This window comes from Dendrobates tinctorius, unplaced genomic scaffold (genome assembly GCF_039654945.1).
Source record: "Dendrobates tinctorius isolate UK_male_01 unplaced genomic scaffold, ASM3965494v1 ptg000034l, whole genome shotgun sequence".
NCBI classification, from domain to species: domain Eukaryota; kingdom Metazoa; phylum Chordata; class Amphibia; order Anura; family Dendrobatidae; genus Dendrobates; species Dendrobates tinctorius.
In genome coordinates this window covers 23901721-23923436 of record NW_027361702.1, presented here as the reverse complement: position 1 = coordinate 23923436, position 21716 = coordinate 23901721, and the positions used below count along the sequence as shown (strand labels likewise).

At 47.2% G+C, this 21716-nt stretch overlaps 1 protein-coding gene across 2 annotated transcripts in view; it reads right to left on the bottom strand.

Moving 5' to 3' along the window:
* Positions 1–21716, bottom strand: part of LHX6 (LIM homeobox 6) — a 276203-nt gene that overhangs the window by 213607 nt on the left and 40880 nt on the right. For both annotated transcript variants that reach the window (XM_073573163.1, XM_073573162.1), the window contains one exon: positions 1262–1444. In XM_073573163.1, coding sequence (XP_073429264.1) covers positions 1262–1444 — 183 coding nt within the window. The remainder of the gene's footprint in view (positions 1–1261; positions 1445–21716) is intronic.

Below are 21716 nucleotides of genomic sequence, written 5' to 3'. Positions count from 1 at the left end.
GACATAGCACACTCAAATTGGATCAATTATAGCTGGGCAAGAGAGAAACTAATTATAACTGGGGAATTGAGAGAGCTATCACTTCAACCACCATTGGAGTAGGGGCATCCTGCAGTGAACAATTAACGACAAAAGGAAATTTGCTCAGGGAAAAAGACATCAAGACTGAAATTAATTTACACAGTGGTGAGGAAGTACGGTTTCCTATGCATAAGCTTCCTCTGGTCAGACATTTTCGAATCAGTGGTCAGTGAGGAATATTGGGGTTTGCATAAAACTGATATTTATGGGAGATATTTCTTCTGTGTTGTAGTGAAGGGACGAGCATAATGCATTCACTGACATCACCGTAAGGCCGGAATAAACCCTCCAACTTACCATAATATCGGTCCAATGAATGAATGTTTGTCTCTATATAAAGGTAAAATCTTGATAAGAAACATGATGAAAATATCTACCGCCTGGGACCTCCAGGGGCGAATATATCCTGTAAGCTGGGGATCTCATAATCTTCTAAAATAAAGAACTGATGTATATTTAACCCCTTCACGCAGCAGCCAATTTCAGTTTTTGCTTTTTTGTTTTTTCCTCCCCTTCTTCCCAAAGCCATAACTCTTTTATTTTTCTGAATGTGTAAAGAAAAAGCCACTCGGCACTGCCAATACTACTGTGAGACTGTCATGTCCATACTGCTCGTGGAGGCTGAACCCCAAGAACTTGGGTGCTAGTGCAGAAAATACAATGTATGAATCCAATGAGAGGAAAGAATAGCATAGCACTCACCGATCCAGGTGAAAAAGTCCTCTTTATTTAGCAATCCACATTAAAACTCCATGGCCAGGAGGCTGAAGGGAGGAGTAAGCAATGTCTGACGACGGCCGTTTCGTGCCTACTAGCACTTCAACGGGTCAGTCGAAGTGCTAGCAGGCACGAAACGGCCATCGTCAGACATTGCTCAATCCTCCCTTCAGCCTCCCGGCCATGAAGTTTTAATGTGGATTGCTAAATAAAGAGGACCTTTTCACCTGGATCGGTGAGTGCTATGCTACTCTTTCCTCTCATTGGATTCTTTTATTTTTCTGTTCACATAGACATGTGAGGGCTTATTTTTAGCAGGACAAGTTGTACTTTTGAATGACACCATTAATTTTACCACGAAAAGTATAGGACGAGACAACGGTTTTAATGATACCATTTTAGGATAAATGTGACATTTTGTACTTTTAAGATCAGTGGTTTTAATAATGTGCATAATCCGTACCTTGAGCAGGTATCTGTCTAGGATCTCCAACCCACAACTGGAGCAGATGTTCTTCCCATCTGAAGGTACAGAAGAGGAAGAGGAAGATGGTGGGGAGCACACAGATGGAGTTGAGGGAGGGCTTGGGGAAGAGTGATCTTCTTTCTCCAAATTACATGGCAGATTTTCATCATCTGACTGTGACTGAGGAAAAAAAAAATTGCGATTATTGACTAATAATTACAAATATATCTAAAATATCATTATATATCACCTTAATTATTGATGCAGTTATTTCATGCCAACTTTTTTTCATTTTCTGCTGTTCTATTTCCATTACTTTGGGAAAAAACAAAGCTCATGCTGATAATCTCCTGGATTAGATAAGAAGCCAGAACATTAATGCATTAGGCAATTTTTGTATATGACCTGGCTTTGTTGTGTTTCTTTATAATGGATAAGGAATGGATGGCACCCATGATACATAGGAATCTCCTGGGTACAAATCCAACTAAGGACCATATCATCAAGTCTGCATGTTCCCTCCCTCCTTGTAGGAGATTCCTATAAAATAACAAAAATGGGCTCAAGCCCTAGCCAACTCACCAACAGCCACAGGTGCTCGGAACTCCGTCCAAACTCGACGTAGCCACCATAGAAGAAATGAAGGTTGCTGTTCCATCTCCTTAAAAATCAATCCTTTATTGAAAAATTGACTAAAACGTAATGTTCCAGGCAGAAAATCCTCATAATATAGTGGTCATGCACAGAGCACTGACAGTTTAGCAACGCGTTTCGATCTTAGAGATCTTTTTCACAGCAAAACCGTCAGTGCTCTATGCAAGTGCACTATATGATGAGGATTTTTTGCCTGGAACATTATGTTTTAATCACGTTTCAATAAAGGATTGATTTTTAAGGCACTGGAACAACAACCTTCATTTCTTCTATGGTGGCTACGTCGAGTTTGGACGGAGTTCCGAGCACCTGTGGCTGTTGGTGTGTTGGCTAGGGCTTGAGCCCGTTTTTGTTATTTTATAGGAATCTCCTACAAGCAGGGATGGAACATACAGACTTGATGATAAGGTCCTTAGTTGGATTTGTACCCAGGACCCCAGTGCAGAACAAGATTATAACACCAGAGCAAGCGAGAGGTTGTGTGGGCAGGATAACCCCGAAGGACAAGCCAGCGAGTGTCATGTGGATTGCAAAATATAAAAAATATAAAAAAATATAAAAAATGTACTTTGCTTGTTTACTGATACGCATAAACAGAAAGATGATGCAGTAAATTAGGAATGAAACTAAAACAGCTCTTTCTGAAAATGTTACTTGGAATTCTATCTAAGCATTGTTGTCTTATTTAATTCGCTATGGTAATTTTACTGTAGCATGTCTTTACAATAATGCTTCCATCAAGGTGCATAATGCTCTGCGGCATGCCATAAGTGGCCCTCTGAAGTCATCAGTGATAACATTTATTGTTCTCATACTGTGGCACTTGAACCAACATCAGTCACCTTAATCAATTAATTAATCAATTAAAGGGTAACTAAACTTTTAAAAAATGTTATATGTTGTAGCTTCTCTGAGTGTCCAGCTCAATCCAAGGGGCAGAAACATTCAGCTTATCTTCAAGCGCAAATCAATGTTTAGACCCACTTACTTTAAGGCTGTGTGCCCATGTAGCATTTTTTAAGCGTTCTGCCGCGGAAACGCTTAAAAAAAGCATTACATGCAATCATAATTGAAAACGCACATGTTGTGCCAATGGTGCGTTTTTTACCGCTGCGGAATCGCTTAAAGGTAAAAACACAGCATGTTCAGTAATTTTGCGGAATCGCACGCGATTCTGCATACCATCAATTGTAGGGGCAAAAACGCATGGGAAAACGCTTGACAAACGCTTAAAAAAGCACGTCAAAAACCGCATGCGTTTTCCCGGGAGCAGGGTGCGCGATTCTGCTCAGGAATATTCTGCCTACGAATCGCTACATGGGCATATAGCCTTAATTGTGCCCATTCATCACTTTGCTCAAGCTCAACATTACTAAAAATATCAAAAATGTATAAAAGTTTAACACCAATTTTAACTTTTCGATAACTAATGCTGCTCATTTTATAGATACAAAATATGTCGCTCTCAAGTCCTTCTTTGTGACCCAGAACAGTAGAGAAACCTACAGGATAATACTCATTATATCTGTCCCCTTTCCATGTTTGTTCCTTAGTGCCAGAAGCATTTCGGATAGCACCACTTGGTGACATCTGTCTTCTGCATCATCGCTGCTGCATCTTAAACAGTAAGTGAGGTTGCCAAAGCAGTAGAAACCTTAATTTTCATGCCTATTATACCATAAAGTAATGGAGATCGCTGAGGTTTCAGCATACTAAAAGCTATTTATCCTGGCTCCATAAAGACAAATACCAAAAACACATCCAGATATGTCAATGGGCTCTATGTGGGTCGCCCCTCACACCCAGGGCAGCGGGGTACTCAGAACCCGGCTGGTGTCAGGGGGGATGAATGTGTCACAGCAGCGGTGACCCGGTCCGTGGCCCTGGGCACCCAATATCAATGGTGGTGACGTTTGTAATATAGTTTATATGGAAAGTTCGTGATGCCACCTGTGGTGCTCGGCAAGTGTGATGTTAGGCCGACCCTGCGGGCAGATCCTCTGGGAATGATGGTATGCGCAGCTTAGATGGTAAAGCTCTCCACAGGCGGAGCTGTAGTCCCAGGGCAGTGTAGATGAAGTAATGGCGGGGAGGCGTAGTTGATGTAGGTACAGGTACTCAGGTGTAATGGTGCGGAATAACTGGAGGACACCAGGGTGTGCGGTTCCAAGGCTTTACTCACTGTTTGCTGTTCACACAACTGCCTGCCTCCGCACTGTGTTCTTCAGGTCAGGGCCCCAGCCAACCTCCAGGCAGGATAGGATTCTCCCCTCCACACTCCGCCAATATGTACCCTACTGAACGACTCCTTCAATGCGCCTTTAGGTGCGAAGCACTCCAGTACTTAGTTACCCTGTAATGCCTCTCTCTAGGTGTTCCTAGTCTCTACTTGTATGACAGACAGCTGTAGCCTGCTTCGGGGACTCCTCTCTGCGTCCCGGCTCACTATCCAAGTGCTGTTGTGTCCTAAGTCTATGATGGGAGTAAGGCGTTAGTGGCTCACTACTCCTCCGGTGTCTGTTGCCGGACATAAAGATCCAATCAACCTCTGGGACCGGGCCCCGGCCTTTGCGCTCTGGACTGGAAGGGTTCTCTCTCTTTCTCAACCTGCTTCCCACCGTCCATCTATTCTCCTTCGTTCCGATCTGTTCTATCTCTCTTATGGAATCTGTAGTCTTCAGTCTACGTCTTTCTCCTTCTCTTCCTTCCCGTGCCAGCTAGCCCAGTTCACTGGGGCAGCTGCAGCACACCTTCCTCCATCCCTTCTTCCAGGGATCCCCACTCCTCACCGAGTGGCTGTCCTCTCCTTCTCCGCCTGCCTTCTTCTGCGGACTGACCTGTAATCCTACACCTTCCCTCTCTTTTATATCTAACTCCACCCGCCTCCCCAGCACCTCTCGTGTTACGAAGCCAGGGTCCACAAAAGGCACCCTATGACCTTTCCAGCATAAAGCATGGATGGGTCCCTGCTGAACTATCCTGTGTGTGGGGTGCAGGTGTTGGAATGTGGAAAGGGAGTTCCCACCCTACCTGGATGGTGGGGTACCACACCTTAGGAGAAGGTGCAGTACCTCTGTGGCGACTGAAGCCTCAGGGGCGCCACATACCCCCCGTTAAACACAGCATGTCCGCAGGCTGCCAGACAACAAAAGTACAATACAGGAACACACACAAAAATTTTAAATGCTGTTTAACAATACTTATCTAAACTTCCTAATGTAGGAGGCACATTTCTTAAACGTTACAAACAGGCTAACTTCCTATCTTAGTATCAAAAATTTTCTTTAAGTGCAATTCCTAGTTCAAAGTGCAATTATTCTTTTTCTCTGTCATGATCCAGGATGGGGTTTCGCTTTGGCCCGTCCTGATCAGACTGGGGGTTAATTGTTCCGCCTCTCTCTGGCAGAGGGCGGCTATTTAATGCTCACTGGACCTAGGTCCGGTGTCAGTTATACTTCTGCCCTCGGCTGAGTTAGTTGACCTTGTGCGTACGTGTGCCTTGTGCCTGATATCTTGCTTGCTTGTTTGGATTTGATCCGGTTCTGTCCCTGTTACGAGTTCTGCCTGGCACTCTTGTACTGCGCTACCTCTCGTGTATGACTCTCTGCTTGTGACCCGACTTCTCTCTGCTCGTCCCCTTTGTACCATGTCGCCCTCTTGTGTATGACCTTTGGCTTTGTCTGACCACCCGTCTGTTTGTCCCTCCTGTGCCTCGTTTGCCCGTACTGTTGTGACCTCCGCTTTGCCTGACTCTGATTTGTTGTATGGTGTCCTGTCATATCTGAAAGCAGGACGCTAAGCCCCGCCCCCTTGCAGTCACATGACCATAGGTCCTGTGCCAGCTTGTTAACTTCTGTGTCCGCAGGTCCTGTGCATCTTTACTTTCCTGTGCTGACTGGACCCTGACACCAATAGTTTGAAGCACGCATTGTCACCTCTGCTGTCCTGCTCCACAGGTATCTTTTAGCACTGTTTCTGTACTCAGGACACATGCACTGGCTCTGTGAGTGAGTGTAGTGCGGTGTCTCTGACATTATAACTGACCCATACCATTTTTTTTTCTCTGCTCCCATTCTCCTGTGTGTGTGATGGATCCTATGCACGCTCTTTTTGAGCAGGTAAGGCACCTGACTCAGATGTCTCAGAAACTCCTTGGAGAACAACGAGTCCTGACTCAGTCTAAGCAGCTGTTCGCTGACACTGTGCAGGGGGTATTGTCATTGGGGGCTCGGGATGTTACATTAGTTTCCCCTGAGTCTCCGGTTAAGTTACCAGATACCTTTTCTGGAGATAAAAGGAAATTCAGAGTTTTCAAGGAGGGCTGTAAGCTTTTTTTTCATTGAGACCTCACTCTTCGGGGGATGAAGGTCAGAGAGTGGGGGTCATTATGTCTCTGTTAAGGGGAGCCCCCCCAAACTTGGGCTTTCTCCCTTTCGACCACGGCCCCTGAGCGTATGAATGTAGATGCATTTTTTGAAGCCCTGGGGCATATTTATGATGAGCCTGATTGAATGCTTATGGCTGAGGACATGGTGATGAGTGTGTGCCAGGGGAAGCACTCAGCCGAGTGGTTTTGCTCAGAGTTCAGACGCTGGGCTGCTGAGGTCTGCCGGAATGACGCCGCCCTCCGGGGTTTGTTCCGTAGAGGCCTGTCTGAACATCTGAAAGATGCCTTGGCTCTCCACCCTCCGTCTGATTCCCTGGAGGAGGCTATGACACAGGCCGTCCGAATGGATTGCAGGCTACGGGCGAGGGGAGTGATGCAAATTGAGAGACCGTTATTCTCCCAAGGAAGGGGAGCCAGTCATACATTGGAAGTCACAGAGATGGGAACCATCGACCTCAAAGAAAATGAAAGGAGACAACGGCGCATGGGAAAATGCTGTTTTCACTGTGGCGATTCTGGACATTGGAAAAAGGATTGCCCCTCCGGTCCACTGACCAACAAGCGACTGAGCCCGGGTGATTGTAGTGGAGGTCACCCAGGCTCTCAGGTACCCTTTTCTGCCTTCTCTAAAATGTTGCTGCAAGTGGAACTTTGTTGTGGGAGTATCTCTACATCCACTTCTGCCTTCGTGGATTGCGGTTCATCATTGAACTTTATTGACTCGGACTTGGTCGCCAGGTGTAAGTTAGGGACAGTTAGGTTGGAGACTCCTATTCACATTGTTGCCATTGACAAAACACCACTGGTTACGAATAACGTTATGTTTCGCACTGAAGAGTTTCTCCTTAAAGTGAGTTCCTTACACCAGGAACACATTTCATGTTTTGTGATGGACAACCTGCCTGCGGGACTGGTGTTAGGGTTCCCCTGGTTACAATTGCATAATCCTGTAATTAATTGAGAATATCGGGACATTGTTAAATGGGGTTCCTATTGTTCTGAAAAATGTCTTGTTACGGTGTCAGTGTCGTCCGTGGGTCTGGAAGGTATTCCGGAGTGCCTGAAAGACTATACGGACGTTTTCTCCAAAAAAAGGCTGAGGTTTTACCACCACACCGCCCATTTGATTGTGCTGTTGACCTGGTTCCAGGTGCTAAATTGCCGAAAGCCCGCTTGTATAACCTTTCGGGTCCAGAACGGGCCGCAATAAAAGAATATATTTCCGAGAGTCTCCGTAAGGGACACATTCGTCCTTCTGTTTCTCCCATAGCGGCGGGGTTCTTTTTTGTAAAGAAAAAAGACGGTGGTTTACTCCCATGCCTCAATTTTCGTGAGTTAAATAAGATAACTGTGAGGAATACGTATCCCCTTCCACTTATTCCTGATTTATACAATCAGTTGTCCGGAGCTAAGTGGTTTTCAAAGTTAGATCTACGGGGAGCGTATATCCTTATCCGAGTCCGAGACGGAGATGAATGGAAAACCGCTTTTCTCACTACTGAAGGGTTGTTTGAAAATTTGGTCATGTCTTTCAGTCTGACCAATGCTCCAGTGGTTTTCCAAAATTTCATTAATCATGTGTTCTCTGATTTCATTGGACGTTTTATGGTGGTATATTTGGATGACATATTGATCTACTCTCCTGATAAACAGGCTCACATTGGTCATGTTCGGGCAGTTCTCCAAAGGCTCCGGGAGAACTGTCTCTTTGCTAAATTAGAAAAATGATTATTTTTTGTCCAGGAACTGTCTTTTCTGGGGTTCATTGTGTCTGCTGAAGGGTATCGCATGGATCCTAATAAGGTGCAGGCCATTCTCGAGTGGGTTCAGCCTTGTGATTTGAAGGCTCTGCAGCGTTTCCTAGGATTCGCCAATTACTACCGTAAATTTATAAGGGGGTTCTCACAGGTGGCTAAACCCCTCACAGACATGACTCAAAAGGGGGCCGATATCAAGAATTGGTCAACCGCAGCGGTAGCGGTGTTTCAGTTTCTAAAAAAAATGTTTCATGTCTGCCCCGTTTCTTATTCAACCGGACCCGTCGGAACCATTTATTTTTGAGGTAGATGCCTCAGAGGTGGGGGTGGGGGCGGTATTGTCCCAGGGACCCGCCACTTTGACCAATTTGAGACCTTGCACCTTTTTTTCAAAGAAGTTCTCCCCTGCGGAGAGAAACTATGATGTGGGGAATCGAGAACTTTTGGCCGTAAAGTTGGCCTTTGAAGAATGGCGGCATTTTTTGGAGGGGGCTGACCATCCTATAACAGTAATTACGGACCACAAAAACCTAGCTTACATTGAGTCAGATAAAAGGTTGACTCCCAGACAGGCTAGATGATCACTTTTTTTTTTTCCCGGTTCAACTTCTCGATCACTTTTCGGCCAGGATCTAAAAATGTCAGAGCGGATGCCTTGTCACGCAGTCTAGATCCGGTGTCCCCCCCGGAACCTCCATCCTCCATTCTTCAGCCTGGGGTGGTGGTGGCAGATATTTCTAATATGTTGGAATGGAAGATTCGGGAGGCTCAGTCTCTGGCACATCCGACTAAGCCGGTGGATAAGCTTTTCGTGCCAGCTCAGTTTCGCCTCAAGGTCCTCCGGGAGTTCCATGACTCAGTTCTGGGTGGACATCCAGGGATCTCAGCTACCCGGAAGGCCATTGCTAGAGTATTCTGGTGGTCTGCTTTAGCCTCTGTTGTTGGGGAATGTGTCTGCTTGTGATGTTTGTGCCCGTGCAAAAACCCCCATAACCGGCCGGCCGGGGAATTGGTACCACTGCCAATTCCTGAGAGACCATGGACTCATTTGTCCATGGATTTCATCACCAACCTTCCCCCCTCCAAGGGTAATATCGTCGTTTGGGTTGTGGTGGACAGGTTTAGTAAGCAGGCACATTTTGTACCTTTGGCAGCTCTACCTAATGCGGAAACGTTGTCCAGATTGTTCGTTGAGCATGTGGTGCGGTTGCATGGGGTACCCTTGAATGTGGTGTCTGATAGAGGAGTGCAATTTGTTTCCAGATTTTGGAGGGCTTTTTGCAAGAGGTTGGGTATTGGTCTGTCCTTTTCATCCGCTTATCATCCTGAGACTAATGGGCAGACCGAGCGGACCAATCAGTCTCTGGAGCAAATTTTGCGTTGCTTGACCTCAGCCCGACAGGATGATTGGTGTTCTGTGTTACCGTTGGCCGAGTTTGCATTTAACAACCGCATTAACCAGTCAACGGGTACTTCTCCCTTTTTCTGCAATTATGGGTTTCATCCTCATTTTGGAGAATTTTCCCGTTTGAATTCTGGGTGTCCTGGGGCGGATGAGACGATCCAGCGGTTGGGGGAGGTATGGCGGGAGGTCCAGAGTAACATTACGAAGGCCAAGGACAAATTTAAATTTTTTGCGGACAAAAAATGATCCGAGGGACCGGTGTTTCAGATTGGGGATAAGGTATGGTTGTCCACCAAGAATATAAGGCTCAAGGTCCCCTCTGCGAAGCTCGGACCCAAGTTTATAGGTCCCTATGGAATTACCGAAGCAGTTAACCCGGTGGCTTTTCGGTTGCGGCTCCCGCCATCTCTGTGGATCCCAAATGTTTTCCATAAAGCCCTTTTGAAACCTGTGAGGTCCGGTGGGGAGGGATCATCAGCTTCCCCACCACCCGTTTTGGTAGACGGGCAGTCGGAGTACGAGGTGAAACGAATTGTCGACTCTAGGTTGGTCCATCGTGCCCTTCAATATCTGGTACATTGGAAAGGCTGCGGTCCTGAAAAACGGTCGTGGGTTCCTGCTCGATCGGTCCATGTGGATCGGTTGGTCTGGGCCTTTCACGCCAAGTACCCTGAGAGACCTGGGGGTCCAGTGGCCCCCCATTGAGAGGAGGGTACTGTCATGATCCAGGACGGGGTTTCGCTTTGGCCCGTCCTGATTAGACTGGTGGTTAATTGTTCCGCCTCTCTCTGGCAGAGGGCGGCTATTTAATGCTCACTGGACCTAGGTCCGGTGTCAGTTATACTCCTGACCTCGGCTGAGTTAGTTGACCTTGTGCGTACGTGTGCCTTGTGCCTGATATCTTGCTTGCTTGTTTGGTTTTGATCCGATTCTGTCCCTGTTACGAGTTCTGCCTGGCACTCTTGTACTGCGCTACCTCTCGTGTATGACTCTCTGCTGGTGACCCGACTTCTCTCTGCTCGTCCCCTTTGTACCACGTCGCCCTCTTGTGTATGACCTTTGGCTTTGTCTAACCACCCGTCTGTTTGTCCCTCCTGTGCCTCGTTTGCCCGTGCTGTTGTGACCTCTGTTTTGCTTGATTCTGAGTTGTTGCATGGTGTCCTGTCATATCTGAAAGCAGGACGCTAAGCCCCGCCCCCTTGCAGTCACATGACCATAGGTCCTGTGCCAGCTTGCTAACTTCTATGTCCGCAGATCCTGTCCATCTTTACTTTCCGGCGCTGACTGGACCCTGACACCAATAGTTTGAAGCACGCATTGTCACCTCTGCTGTCCTGCTCCACAGGTATCTTTTAGCACTGTTTCTGTACTCAGGACACGCGCACTGGCTCTGTGAGCGAGTGTAGCGCGGTGTCTCTGACACTCTCTCTTTCTACTGGACGCAAGACACTGACCACCTGTACTTAACCTGTCACCTGTCACTTTCAATTCTTTATTCTTTATTCAATTCTCATATTCTATCTCAAAACTTCTCTAATTTTCTGTATCAAACATGCTATAAAAGACATTTACTTTTCATAAGGCACAACATTATCAAATACGTTATCATAAAACATTCAAAGATTCTTGCAAAGTGCTGAACACTGCTCCCAGCCGGGATTTCTTGCAGTGTCCCTTGAGGTAGACATCATTCTTCGAAAAGTGTCCATGCAAAAACATTATCTTCGCAAAGAGTCTCTAAATGTAAAACCAAGAAAGGGCACTTAAAGAGGTGCAAACTATGTACAATAAAGTTTTGGACCAATCAGCGTCTATGATCTCTACAGTTCCATTTCAAAAACAACCCTGCCAATCAAAAACAGGGCAACATGATGAAAAAAAGACAAAGGCACAACTGGTGCAACAAACCCTCCTGGGTAACGAGATTTGGAAAAGTATGTTTCTTCTACTGGTGATCCCCTCCTGGGGTTCTGGAAGCTGAACTGGAACTGTCCTCATCCTGATTCTGGCTGGTTGCATGACAGCTCTGGTACTGCGGCGCCACCTTCAGGGGTTCCAGTGTTCCCCCCCGGGGACTGATATCCCGGTCCCAGACCAGATCTAGCACGACCTGGCCAGCCGCTGCGACCGTGGTGCACCCCAGGGCCTTCCCAGTTGTCGGGGCATCACGTACCTGGGGCCTCCTGGCGGTGTGGTCTTGGCTCCGGTGCAGCGGCGGCAGGTACCGGTGGCAAGGGTACCAAGTTCAGGGGCGCCGGTGGTGTAGGCCCCTCCGGGGCGTGCGGCCTGCTCAGTCTCCGTAAGGCCTCCTGCCTCAGTTGCAGGCGGCACGTCAGCTGGGTGATTCCGCCCTCCAGCTGCTGGCGGTTCATCGCAGAGACGGGGTCGGAGTCTTCAGCCATGGCGCAGGGGAGTTCCGACTCAACCTCCGTGCGCTCTCCAGGCCTCCCTCTCTCACTCTCCAAAATGGCGTTCTCGCATCCTTCTTCTTGCTCCGCCCTTCTGCTCGCCACTGGCTTCCTCTGCCCCTCCTTCCGGGGGCGGCGTCTTCTTCCAGCGCCTCCATACCAAGCCAGTATACAAACCCCTCGGGGAGTGGGCCATGCATCTGTCACATAGTAATTCAGGCAGGGAAGGCCCATTACTCTTCGCGGTCTTTTCTTAGGACCTCCCATCTCTTCATGTCCTTCTTCTCCGCACCATCGGCCATTTTTAAGATTCATGTCACAGTCTATTAAATTTGGTCTTTTGCACATTTTCAAAAGTTGTAAATCCAAGGCACACAGAACCCGATGGCATCGGGTCTCGTCATCCTGTTCGTGACGCTAAAATTGGGTCGCCCCTCACACCCAGGGCAGCGGGGTACTCGGAACCGGGCCGGTGTCAGGGGGGATGAATGTGTCACAGCAGCGGTGACCCGGTCCGTGGCCCTGGGCACCCAATATCAATGGCGGTGATGTTTGTAATATAGTTTATATGGAAAGTTCGTGACGCCACCTGTGGTGCTCGGCAAGTGTGATGTTAGGCCGACGCTGCGGACAGATCCTCTGGGACTGATGGTATGTGCAGCTTAGATGGTAAAGCTCCCCACAGGCGGAGCTGTAGTCCCAGGGCAGTGTAGATGTAGTAATGGTGGGGAGGCGTAGATGATGTAGGTACAGGTACTCAGGTGTAATGGTGCGGAATAACTGGAGGACACCAGGGTGTGCGGTTCAAAGGCTTAACTCACTGTTTGCTGTTCACACAACTGCCTGCCTCCGCACTGTGTTCTTCAGGTCAGGGCCCCAGCCAACCTCCAGGCAGGATAGGATTCTCCCCTCCACACTCCGCCAATATGTACCTTACTGAACGACTCGTCCAATGCGCCTTTAGGTGCGAAGCACTCCAGTACTTTGTTACCCTGGAATGCCTCTCTCTTGGTGTTCCTAGTCTCTACTTGTATGACAGACAACTGTAGCCTGCTTCAGGGACACCTCTCTGCATCCCGGCTCACTATCCAAGTGCTGTTGTGTCCCAAGTCTATGATGGGAGTAAGGCGTTAGTGGCTCACTACTCCTCCGGTGTCTGTTGCCGGACATAAAGATCCAATCAACCTCTGGGACCGGGCCCCGGCCTTTGTGCTCTGGACTGGAAGGGTTCTCTCTCTTTCTCAACCTGCTTCCCACCGTCCATCTATTCTCCTTCGTTCCGATCTGTCCTATCTCTCTTATGGAATCTGTAGTCTTCAGTCTATGTCTCTTTCTCCTTCTCTTCCTTCCCATGTCAGCTAGCCCAGTTCACTGGGGCAGCTGCAGCACTCCTTCCTCCATCCCTTCTTCCAGGGATCCCCACTCCTCATCGAGTGGCTGTCCTCTCCTGCTCCGCCTGCCTTCTTCTGCGGACTGACCTGTAATCCTACACCTTCCCTCTCTTTTATATCTATCTCCACCCACCTCCCCAGCACCTCTCGTGTTACGAAGCCAGGGACCACAAAAGGCACCCTATGACCTTTCCAGCATAAAGCATGGATGGGTCCCTGCTGAACTATCCTGTGTGTGGGGTGCAGGTGTTGGAATGTGGAAAGGGAGTTCCCACCCTACCTGGATGGTGGAGTACCACACCTGAAGCCTCAGGGGTACCACATATGCAGTGACGCTGGTGTCCATCATATGGTCAATAAAGCAATGCTTTGTGGTTTTTGTTATAAATCAAAACCAAGATTCAAGAGTGGAATAACACCCTTTAAAGGAACATATTGCATCCCCAAATGCTATTAACCTTCAGATATAGGGTTATTAAGCATGGTAAAAGCATTACAATGCTGAAAGTGGATCTATCAGGAGAAAATTAACTTTATCTCTCCCGAGAGCCGCCGGCTTTCAGTTATAGAGACGTGCTCGGAGAGGTTACATTCACTGCTCAGGCATTCAGGCATTTTGATTGACAGCTGAGTCTGGAAAGATGCACTGCATCCTGAGCTGTCAATCAAAGTGCCAAGGCATGCGTACAGCTGCCGCTCACAGTATAGTGAGCAGCAACTGAAGTCTCTGTGCACACCTCTATGACTGAAAGCCGACGGCTTACGGGAGGAATAAAGTTCATTTTCTACCAGATTAACCCTATTCCTTCAGAATAAAATAAAATGCAAAATAGCTTTATATCTGCAGATTAAAATAAAATGTAGATTAACCCTACAGTATATCTGCAGATTAAAATAAAAGGGTTTTAGAGTTGAACACACACTTTCTGTATTTTCTGTCATAAACATTTTGTAAATACTATGTATCATTTTTTTGCAAAACACATAAAACACAAATGCTGGAGGAAACTATAATGTCTCCAGAGCCAAGCTAAATAAACAAGAATGACATGTGGTAGGGGCTGGATTTTCAACAATTCATCTCTTTCCTTGTGTATTTGTTTCATTACTCAACCCAATTATTACCTCATGGAAATGTCAGCGTTACATTTAGTACTAGCCCCAATATATCTGGCAGTGCTGTACAGAGATTGCCATAACGCGTAAGTCATAACTCATGGACTGACATTTCTACAGTCAGAATCTAATTGCAATATTTCAGACATATACTGAAGATATGGAACCAATTTCTTCAGAAGCCAAATAACCACTGTACATAGCTAGTAATTACCAGTATCTTTTGGGAGAGTGAGAGAAAACCAAAGTGCCTGGAAGAATGCCTCACAAATTTATTATAAAACAAAAGTACTGCAAAGCAATTGTGCTAACCACTGAGCCACCATAATAGTGTTTGATCTGTAATCCCCTTAAACAGGACCTTAATAAAACAAATTGAGTTAAATAACTTAGAAAAACAAAATCCCTGAGTTCCCTTGTTTCTGCCACTCTTTTCTGTTTTGTTCTGCATCACTCCATTGCAGAGATATTTATTTATTTGTTTCTTTTGGAGCACAGTATGTGAAATCTCTGCTTGTAGTCCAAAAGTCTTCTCTGGGGGCGTACTCCTTCACTTCTCCCTCCCAGATGCTGCCAATCACAGCTCAGCAGTATCAGAGACAGCAAGACCGATAGATAAGCTGCCAAACTGTGATTAGCAGTGTCTGGAAGGAAAGAGTGAAAGACTCAAGAGAAGACTCTGGATAAATGCCCAGTTGCACTACAAGCAGAGATTTCACATATTGAACTCCAGAAGAAACAAATGTGAATAGCTCTGTAATGAAGCCACACAGCACAATTAGGACAAAAGTGCCAAAATCAGGGACGCTTAAGAGATTTTTTTAAAGTTATTTAACTCAAATTTTTGAGCTAGTGACAGATCCCTTTGAACTTCCCCCTATGTTACACGTATCAGGATTGTATTAGCAGAATATTGATAGTCTGCAAGAGCTACATGTACTCAAACTCTTCAATATGACCCCTACATCTATCCCTTAGACCTTATACATAGACCTTATAAGTCGTGCAACCAAAATCATCCGTGCAACTTGTCTGTGACTTATTGTTGCACAACTATTTATAGCTGTAAAAAAAATGGCCAAATTGAAGATAGGTTGCGTGCAACTTGCATTTAAAGGGAAACTGACAGGTTCCCCATGCCCTCTAACCCACCAGCAGTAGACTATTTGTTGCTAAATACCCTGCCTATTCAGCCCTCTATGGTGTTTAACACCAAGATCCATGTTTAAAAAGTTTGTTTAAATTGTGCAATTTATATGCTAATTAGGTCTTTGACTAGTCTATGAGGCATTGTTTTACCCAGACAAGTTGGCCTTCTGAGCATGATATTATGCCCTTGTGGACATGATAACATGATATGTAAGAGGCGGTGTCATCACCAGCTCTTTGGAAAACTTGCCAATGAGTTGTCATTAGTGATGAGCAAGCGTGCTCTCTACTACTCAATACTCGATGCTCGGGTATGCTCGTTACTTGATCGAGTATCGCAGGTGCTCGAGCGCCATGTTCAAGTCCCCACCCTGCATGTTTTGCGGCTGTTGGACAGCCAATAAATGTCTCAAGAGGTAGATGAAGATGAGACACCGTTGCCAACAAATGATGTTAAGTCAACAAGTCAGGAGGACCAGAGTGCAGAAGTGGAAAACGAGGTGGTGGACAATGAAATATTGTATCCATCCTGGGAAGTTGACATGCAGACCGAGGACAGCAGCACAAAGGGGGAAAGATCTGCAGCACCACAATAGGCAGGAAGAGGCAGTGGGGTGGCTAGAGGGAGAAGACGGGCCACTGTTCGTCAGAGCACCCACACACAGCAAGTTCCCAGGCCAAGGGTTCTTTTAAAATAAAGTACGATGATAAAAGAATTTTGCAATTTGTGCCGTAGCAATATCAGTGGGGAGCCTGACCACTATGAGCCTGATCACCACCAGCATGTTCAGGCATGTGTCATCAGAGCACCCGTGGGCTGAACTCCTGGGTTCACAATCTGTGCCTGTGGATAACAACACTGCTCTTCCCATGTGCTAATCTCCTTGTCAATGATGCAGTCACAGATGCCTACTGCCCTGCACATGTCGTTGCACATTCACAAGCACTATTAGCAACCACGTCCACTTCTTTGTCCCAGCACAGTGCTCAGCTGTCCCTACGCCAGGCCTTGGAATACGAATGTGGCGCCCCTGTGGGTTCAGTCGCCACAGAGGTACTGCACCTCACCCAGAGGTGTGGTACCCCATTCTCAGGTAAGGAAGGGGGACTTCACAGGACTCAATACACACCCTATAGCAGCAGGGCACCCTGGATGTATCCTAAGGGAGAAGGAGCTCATCCCTGCCTGGATAGTAAAGGGTGTTTGAAGGTGGGTGGAGTTAGTAGGAAGAGAGCGGGAGAGGACAGTTTAGTTCTGGAAGAACGTGAGGAAGAAGTGAAAGGGGAAAGATGTGTCATGAGGAGCTGCAGAAAGGAATGAGACAGAAGGAAGCTCCTCGAGAGGAGAAGGGATCCTAGAGGCACGGCACAGCGACCATACTGTCAATGGGGCTCGTTCCACGCCGGCTAACATTGGGCGGAGGGATCAGGTCGCAGTGGGGTACCGGCCCCCTAGTCCAGTGGAATAATCATCAGACTCAGCTGGCAAGTTGGAGGCAGAGGCACCTGTAGGTACCTCAGCCACAAGCCACAGTTATCTTCTTAGAAAAGGCAGCCATATAGGAGGAAGGAAACAGAGTAGACGCTGCCTGACAAGGTCCGCAGCCGCTGGCTTGGGACACTGAATGTGAGGTGTTGTGTAGGAAGAGGAGTAGAAACCAGCACAGTGAGATGGCCAGGAAAGGCACACACTGAAGAGAGTCTTGGGAAGGTGTATCCTGATCTACCTGGGAGTTTACAGAGCCCCTCACCTGGAGGGCACAGCACCAAGTGGGCATCTGTGTGCACGAGAACTGTGAGTAAACCTTTGGAACTGCACCCAGCTGTGTCCTCTGATTTTTTCTGTGTCACCTATCCAACTCTTCTACATCCATACAACATATTTTCTATTACAACTGCCCTGGGACCAAGCTCTGCCTGTGGAGAGCTATACCAACTCTGCTGCATTATCATCAGTCCCAGAGGATCTGCACTGCAGCGCTGGTCACCTCTAACCAGAAACCACAGGTGGCGTCGCAAACACTTTATCACAAACTTCATTATAAACTTTAGCATCCCTTGTAAATATAACCCCTTTTATTGGATGCCCAGAGCCACAGACTGGGTACCTGCTGCCGTGACACTGCCCCTTTAAGAACCAGCCCTGTACCGAGTATCCCCACTGCCCTGGCGGGCGATCCACAAATTTCCAGTCACCCACCCACAGGCACAACACCAAACAGGCACATATTCAGACTGCTTAGGCCTCTTTCACACTTCAGCTTTTTGTGAGAAGCAGATCCGTTCTTAACTGATGTGAACGGATGACACAGGATCCGTTTTTTGACGGATCCGCAAAATGAGGAAATTTAAAGGAACCGCTGGCCGGGAAGGGGGAGAGGGAGAGAGAGAGAGAGATTTTTTTTTTTGTCCGGCACCCAGACAGAATTTGGGGTTAAATCAGTGTCTGGAGGATCCGCCGGCAAAAAAAGTTGCAAGCTCCATTTGGAAATCTTTGAGGATGTTAATGGACAGCAGCATTGTGGCGAATCCTCACAAAAACGGATGCAACGGACGGCAATCCGTCAAAATCCGCCGATAATGGAAGTCAATGGGGAAAAAAACGAATCCGCAAAAAAAAATTGCGGATCCGTTTTTTTCAAATCCTGGCGGATTTTGTCTGATTGTAAAAAACGGAAGTGTGAAAGAGGCCTTATGTGGCGCCCCTGAGGGTTCAGTCGCCACAGAGGTACTGCACCTCCTCCTGTGGTGTGGTACCCCACCATTCAGGTAAGGTGGAGACACCTGACCACACTCCAACAACTGCATCCCACACAACATAGTAGTGTAGCAAAGCACCTTTGGTGGCTCCCTGCTTGGAACACGAAGAGTGCTGGGAGGTGGGTGGAGCTTAGTCTACACAAGAGAGCGACTAGGTGAGTCTGACTAGGTCATTCTGTGAGAGAAGATCCCCTGAGTGGGATGGATGGAAGGAAGTGCTGCAGCAGACTTCAATGACCTGAGTCTGCTGGCACAGGAAAGAGATATTTAGAAAGCCTAATTCTCCATAAGAAAGATTGATTTGTACGGAACGTAAGGAGAAGAGAACTAAGGATTAGGGTTAGAGCAGAGCCCTTCCCCAAGTTCTAAGCGCAAGGCCGGGGTCCGTCCCCCGAGGTTGTATGGATACTAATGGTCCTGCGACAGACACCGGAGGAATAGAAGTTGTCACCACTTTATTCCCACACAAGACTTGGGGGCACAACAGCAACGAGAGTGAGCTGTGACTTAGTAGCAAGGAGTCCCTGAAGCAGGCTACAGCTGTCTGCCGTACAAGTAGAGTTCTAAGAACATCTGAAAGAAGTAACTCCAGTGTAACTCAGTACTGTGAGTACTTCACTATGAGCGCTAAGGAGGGAGACATTCAGAAAAGGCACATATGTTGGCGGAGTGTTGGAACGGAGTACTTCATCTTGCCTGGAGGTTGGCTGAGCCCCTGACCTGGAGGACACGGCACCAAGGCGGGCACCTGTATGCACAACAGACTGTGAGTAAAGCTTTGGAACTACATGCCCTGGTGTCCTCCACTTATTCCTGCGCCAACCCACTCAGCACTGCTACATCTCTGTGCTTAACACTACAACATTCTCTCCTCACTAGCTCTTCATCTACACTGCCCTGGGACTACAGCCCTACCTGTGGAGGGCCACAACATCATTGCTGCACCACACCATCAGTCCCAGAGGATCTGTCTGCAGCGTCGGCTTAACATCTTCATTGCCGAACACCACAGGTGGCGTCACGAATCATCCACTTATAAACTTTAATCATCATCCACTCTATTCCCCTTTGACAATGGACACCCAGGGCCACGGACCAGGTCACCGCCGCCGTGACATCTCCCATTGAAACCCACGGGCCCGGCTCCGAGTACCCTGCCGCCCTGGGTGCGAGGGCGATCCACTTACCCTGGAAATATTGCCAATCAGGCTTGTGGACACTGTAGCTTTCCGCTAGCTCATGGCAGCAGTCCCTCGGTACACGGTCCCCAGCCGCCACTATTTTTCCCAGTGTACCATTTCCACCTTATACCAGCACTTGTCTAATAACACAACCTGTGCCCTGATCAATGTATTTACTTGGAAGGTCCATGTAACTGCCAAAACGTGGACAAGTGATTGTGGCCAGGGACACTACATTTACCTGACGGCAAACTGGGTGAACCTTGTGGAGGTCGAAACTGGGTCCCTGGGATGGCACATGTGCTTCTGACGTTGAGGATTGCAGGCCCTAGTTTCATTATGGTTTCCTTCACTTCCTACACCAGTTCCTGCCTCCCTCCTTCTCCTCATCCTCCATTTCCAAATTGTTATCTCGGAACATGTCTTCCATATCAGTTGCAAGCTAGAAGTACTGCAGAACTGCCTCGGTGAAGCAGCAGTAGGCTCTGCTGAAACTAATTTGTTTAGGTACACCGTAGGTAAACAGTACACCGTGGCAGAGTTGTGGAAAAGTATAACAGACCAAACAGATCTGTGGCTCTCGCTGTTAAACCTACAACCAGGTATTGTCATGTGAGATAATGGCCATATCCTGGTGGCTGCTCTGAAACTTGGTAAGCTGGCACATGTACCCTGCCTGGCCCACATGCTTAAGTTAGTGGTTCAGCGATTTCTGAAAACCTACCCAGGCTTTCGTGAACTACTTGTGAAGGTATTCTGTGTGTGCACCCATTTCCACATGTTAGCAACAGTTCCCACCAGTTTGGCAGTGCTTAAGGGCGCATTGTAGTACCTCCTAATTTTTGGCAGGCTTTCCACTAAGTGCATAGGCTTTATGAGTCTATGAGTCTCACTACCTAACAATTTTATCAGAATGTGTATGAAGCTTCCTTTATGTCTAATATAGGGTGTATCATAGTCCCTCTTCCTTCTAATTTTTGGCAGTTCTTAAATTGAACACATAGGCTTTGTGAGTTTCAGAGTCACTCCTCCATAAATTGCACAGGATGTGTCTAACCATGTCACTCACACAATACATGCCCTGATAAGTAGGAAAATGGGAAAATTACACTTATTTGTGGGTTTAGATTGAATTCCCCCTCTACTATGCCACCTATTGTAGTCGTAGGAGACAGGGAAATACAATGAGAGATGGCCCAGCTATTAAGGTGTGTAGGAGGCATTTTTTTTTCTCTTATTTATTTTGCCTTATATACAAATCATTATACAGGAAGAATGTTTCCTAACATTTTTTCCTGGAAATTCCATTTTATCTTCAGTTTTCTATGATTTATAGTCAGTCCGTTAAAGTGGCGTAACGCTCTGACTGTCACAGGGTTACCACGACAGGAAGGAGACAGAAGACCACAGCGTCTTCTTCTTTTTAAATGGTATAAATTTCTTTTGGTAGTGCAGGGGTTAATTTGCGTTGTTGAGAGATCTGGGAGCTAAGGCTCTCAGCTGTGCACTGTTAGCCACTCCTATTCCCTATATAATCTGGGTCCTGACTGACACACATGGTTAGAGGTAGCTTATGCTGAATGGCTGGAAGGATAGAAGGATAGTGGTGGTTATTTTAGTAGGAATTTGGTGGATTAATCTGTGACTGTTGCTTGGTTTAGTAAGTGTGATAATTCCCTTTCTTTTCCTAATTTGCTTTTACCCCATCCTCCACTCCCTGATGCATTCCTCTGTTATATGTGTGTGTATATTTGTATGTTTGGTATTTTCCATTTCCCCTGTTCGTGTTACCTTATTCATCTGGTTAGTGTATTACAGTGCACTGCTACACCTCTGTTCCCTGTGTGAGGGAAAGGTACAGATGAAGGGCAGATTCAGGAAATAAGGGAGGGTACGTGACCCCAGCATCTTCACCTTCAGAAGTAACCTGGGGAACAGGGTGAGCTAGGGCGCCCCCTAGTGTTGGGGACAGAGAATGAGACCCTGGTTCCGGGTCACCCGACCACACAGTCATGACACTGACAACATTGTTCCCAGCAGCGACCTGGGAGTGAGAGATGCGTCCAGGGTTCTCAAACATGTTGCTACCATGCCAGTTGAGTGCTGTTTCCATCCATTTCAGTGATGTTCCTGCCTCCCCAGCCCTCCTGTTAGGGTCTTCTGGAAAAATGCTAGAGCTTCCCATTGACTTCCATTATACTCGTTACTTTAGTCAAGTCCGTCCAAGTGTCCGACCTGCTCAAT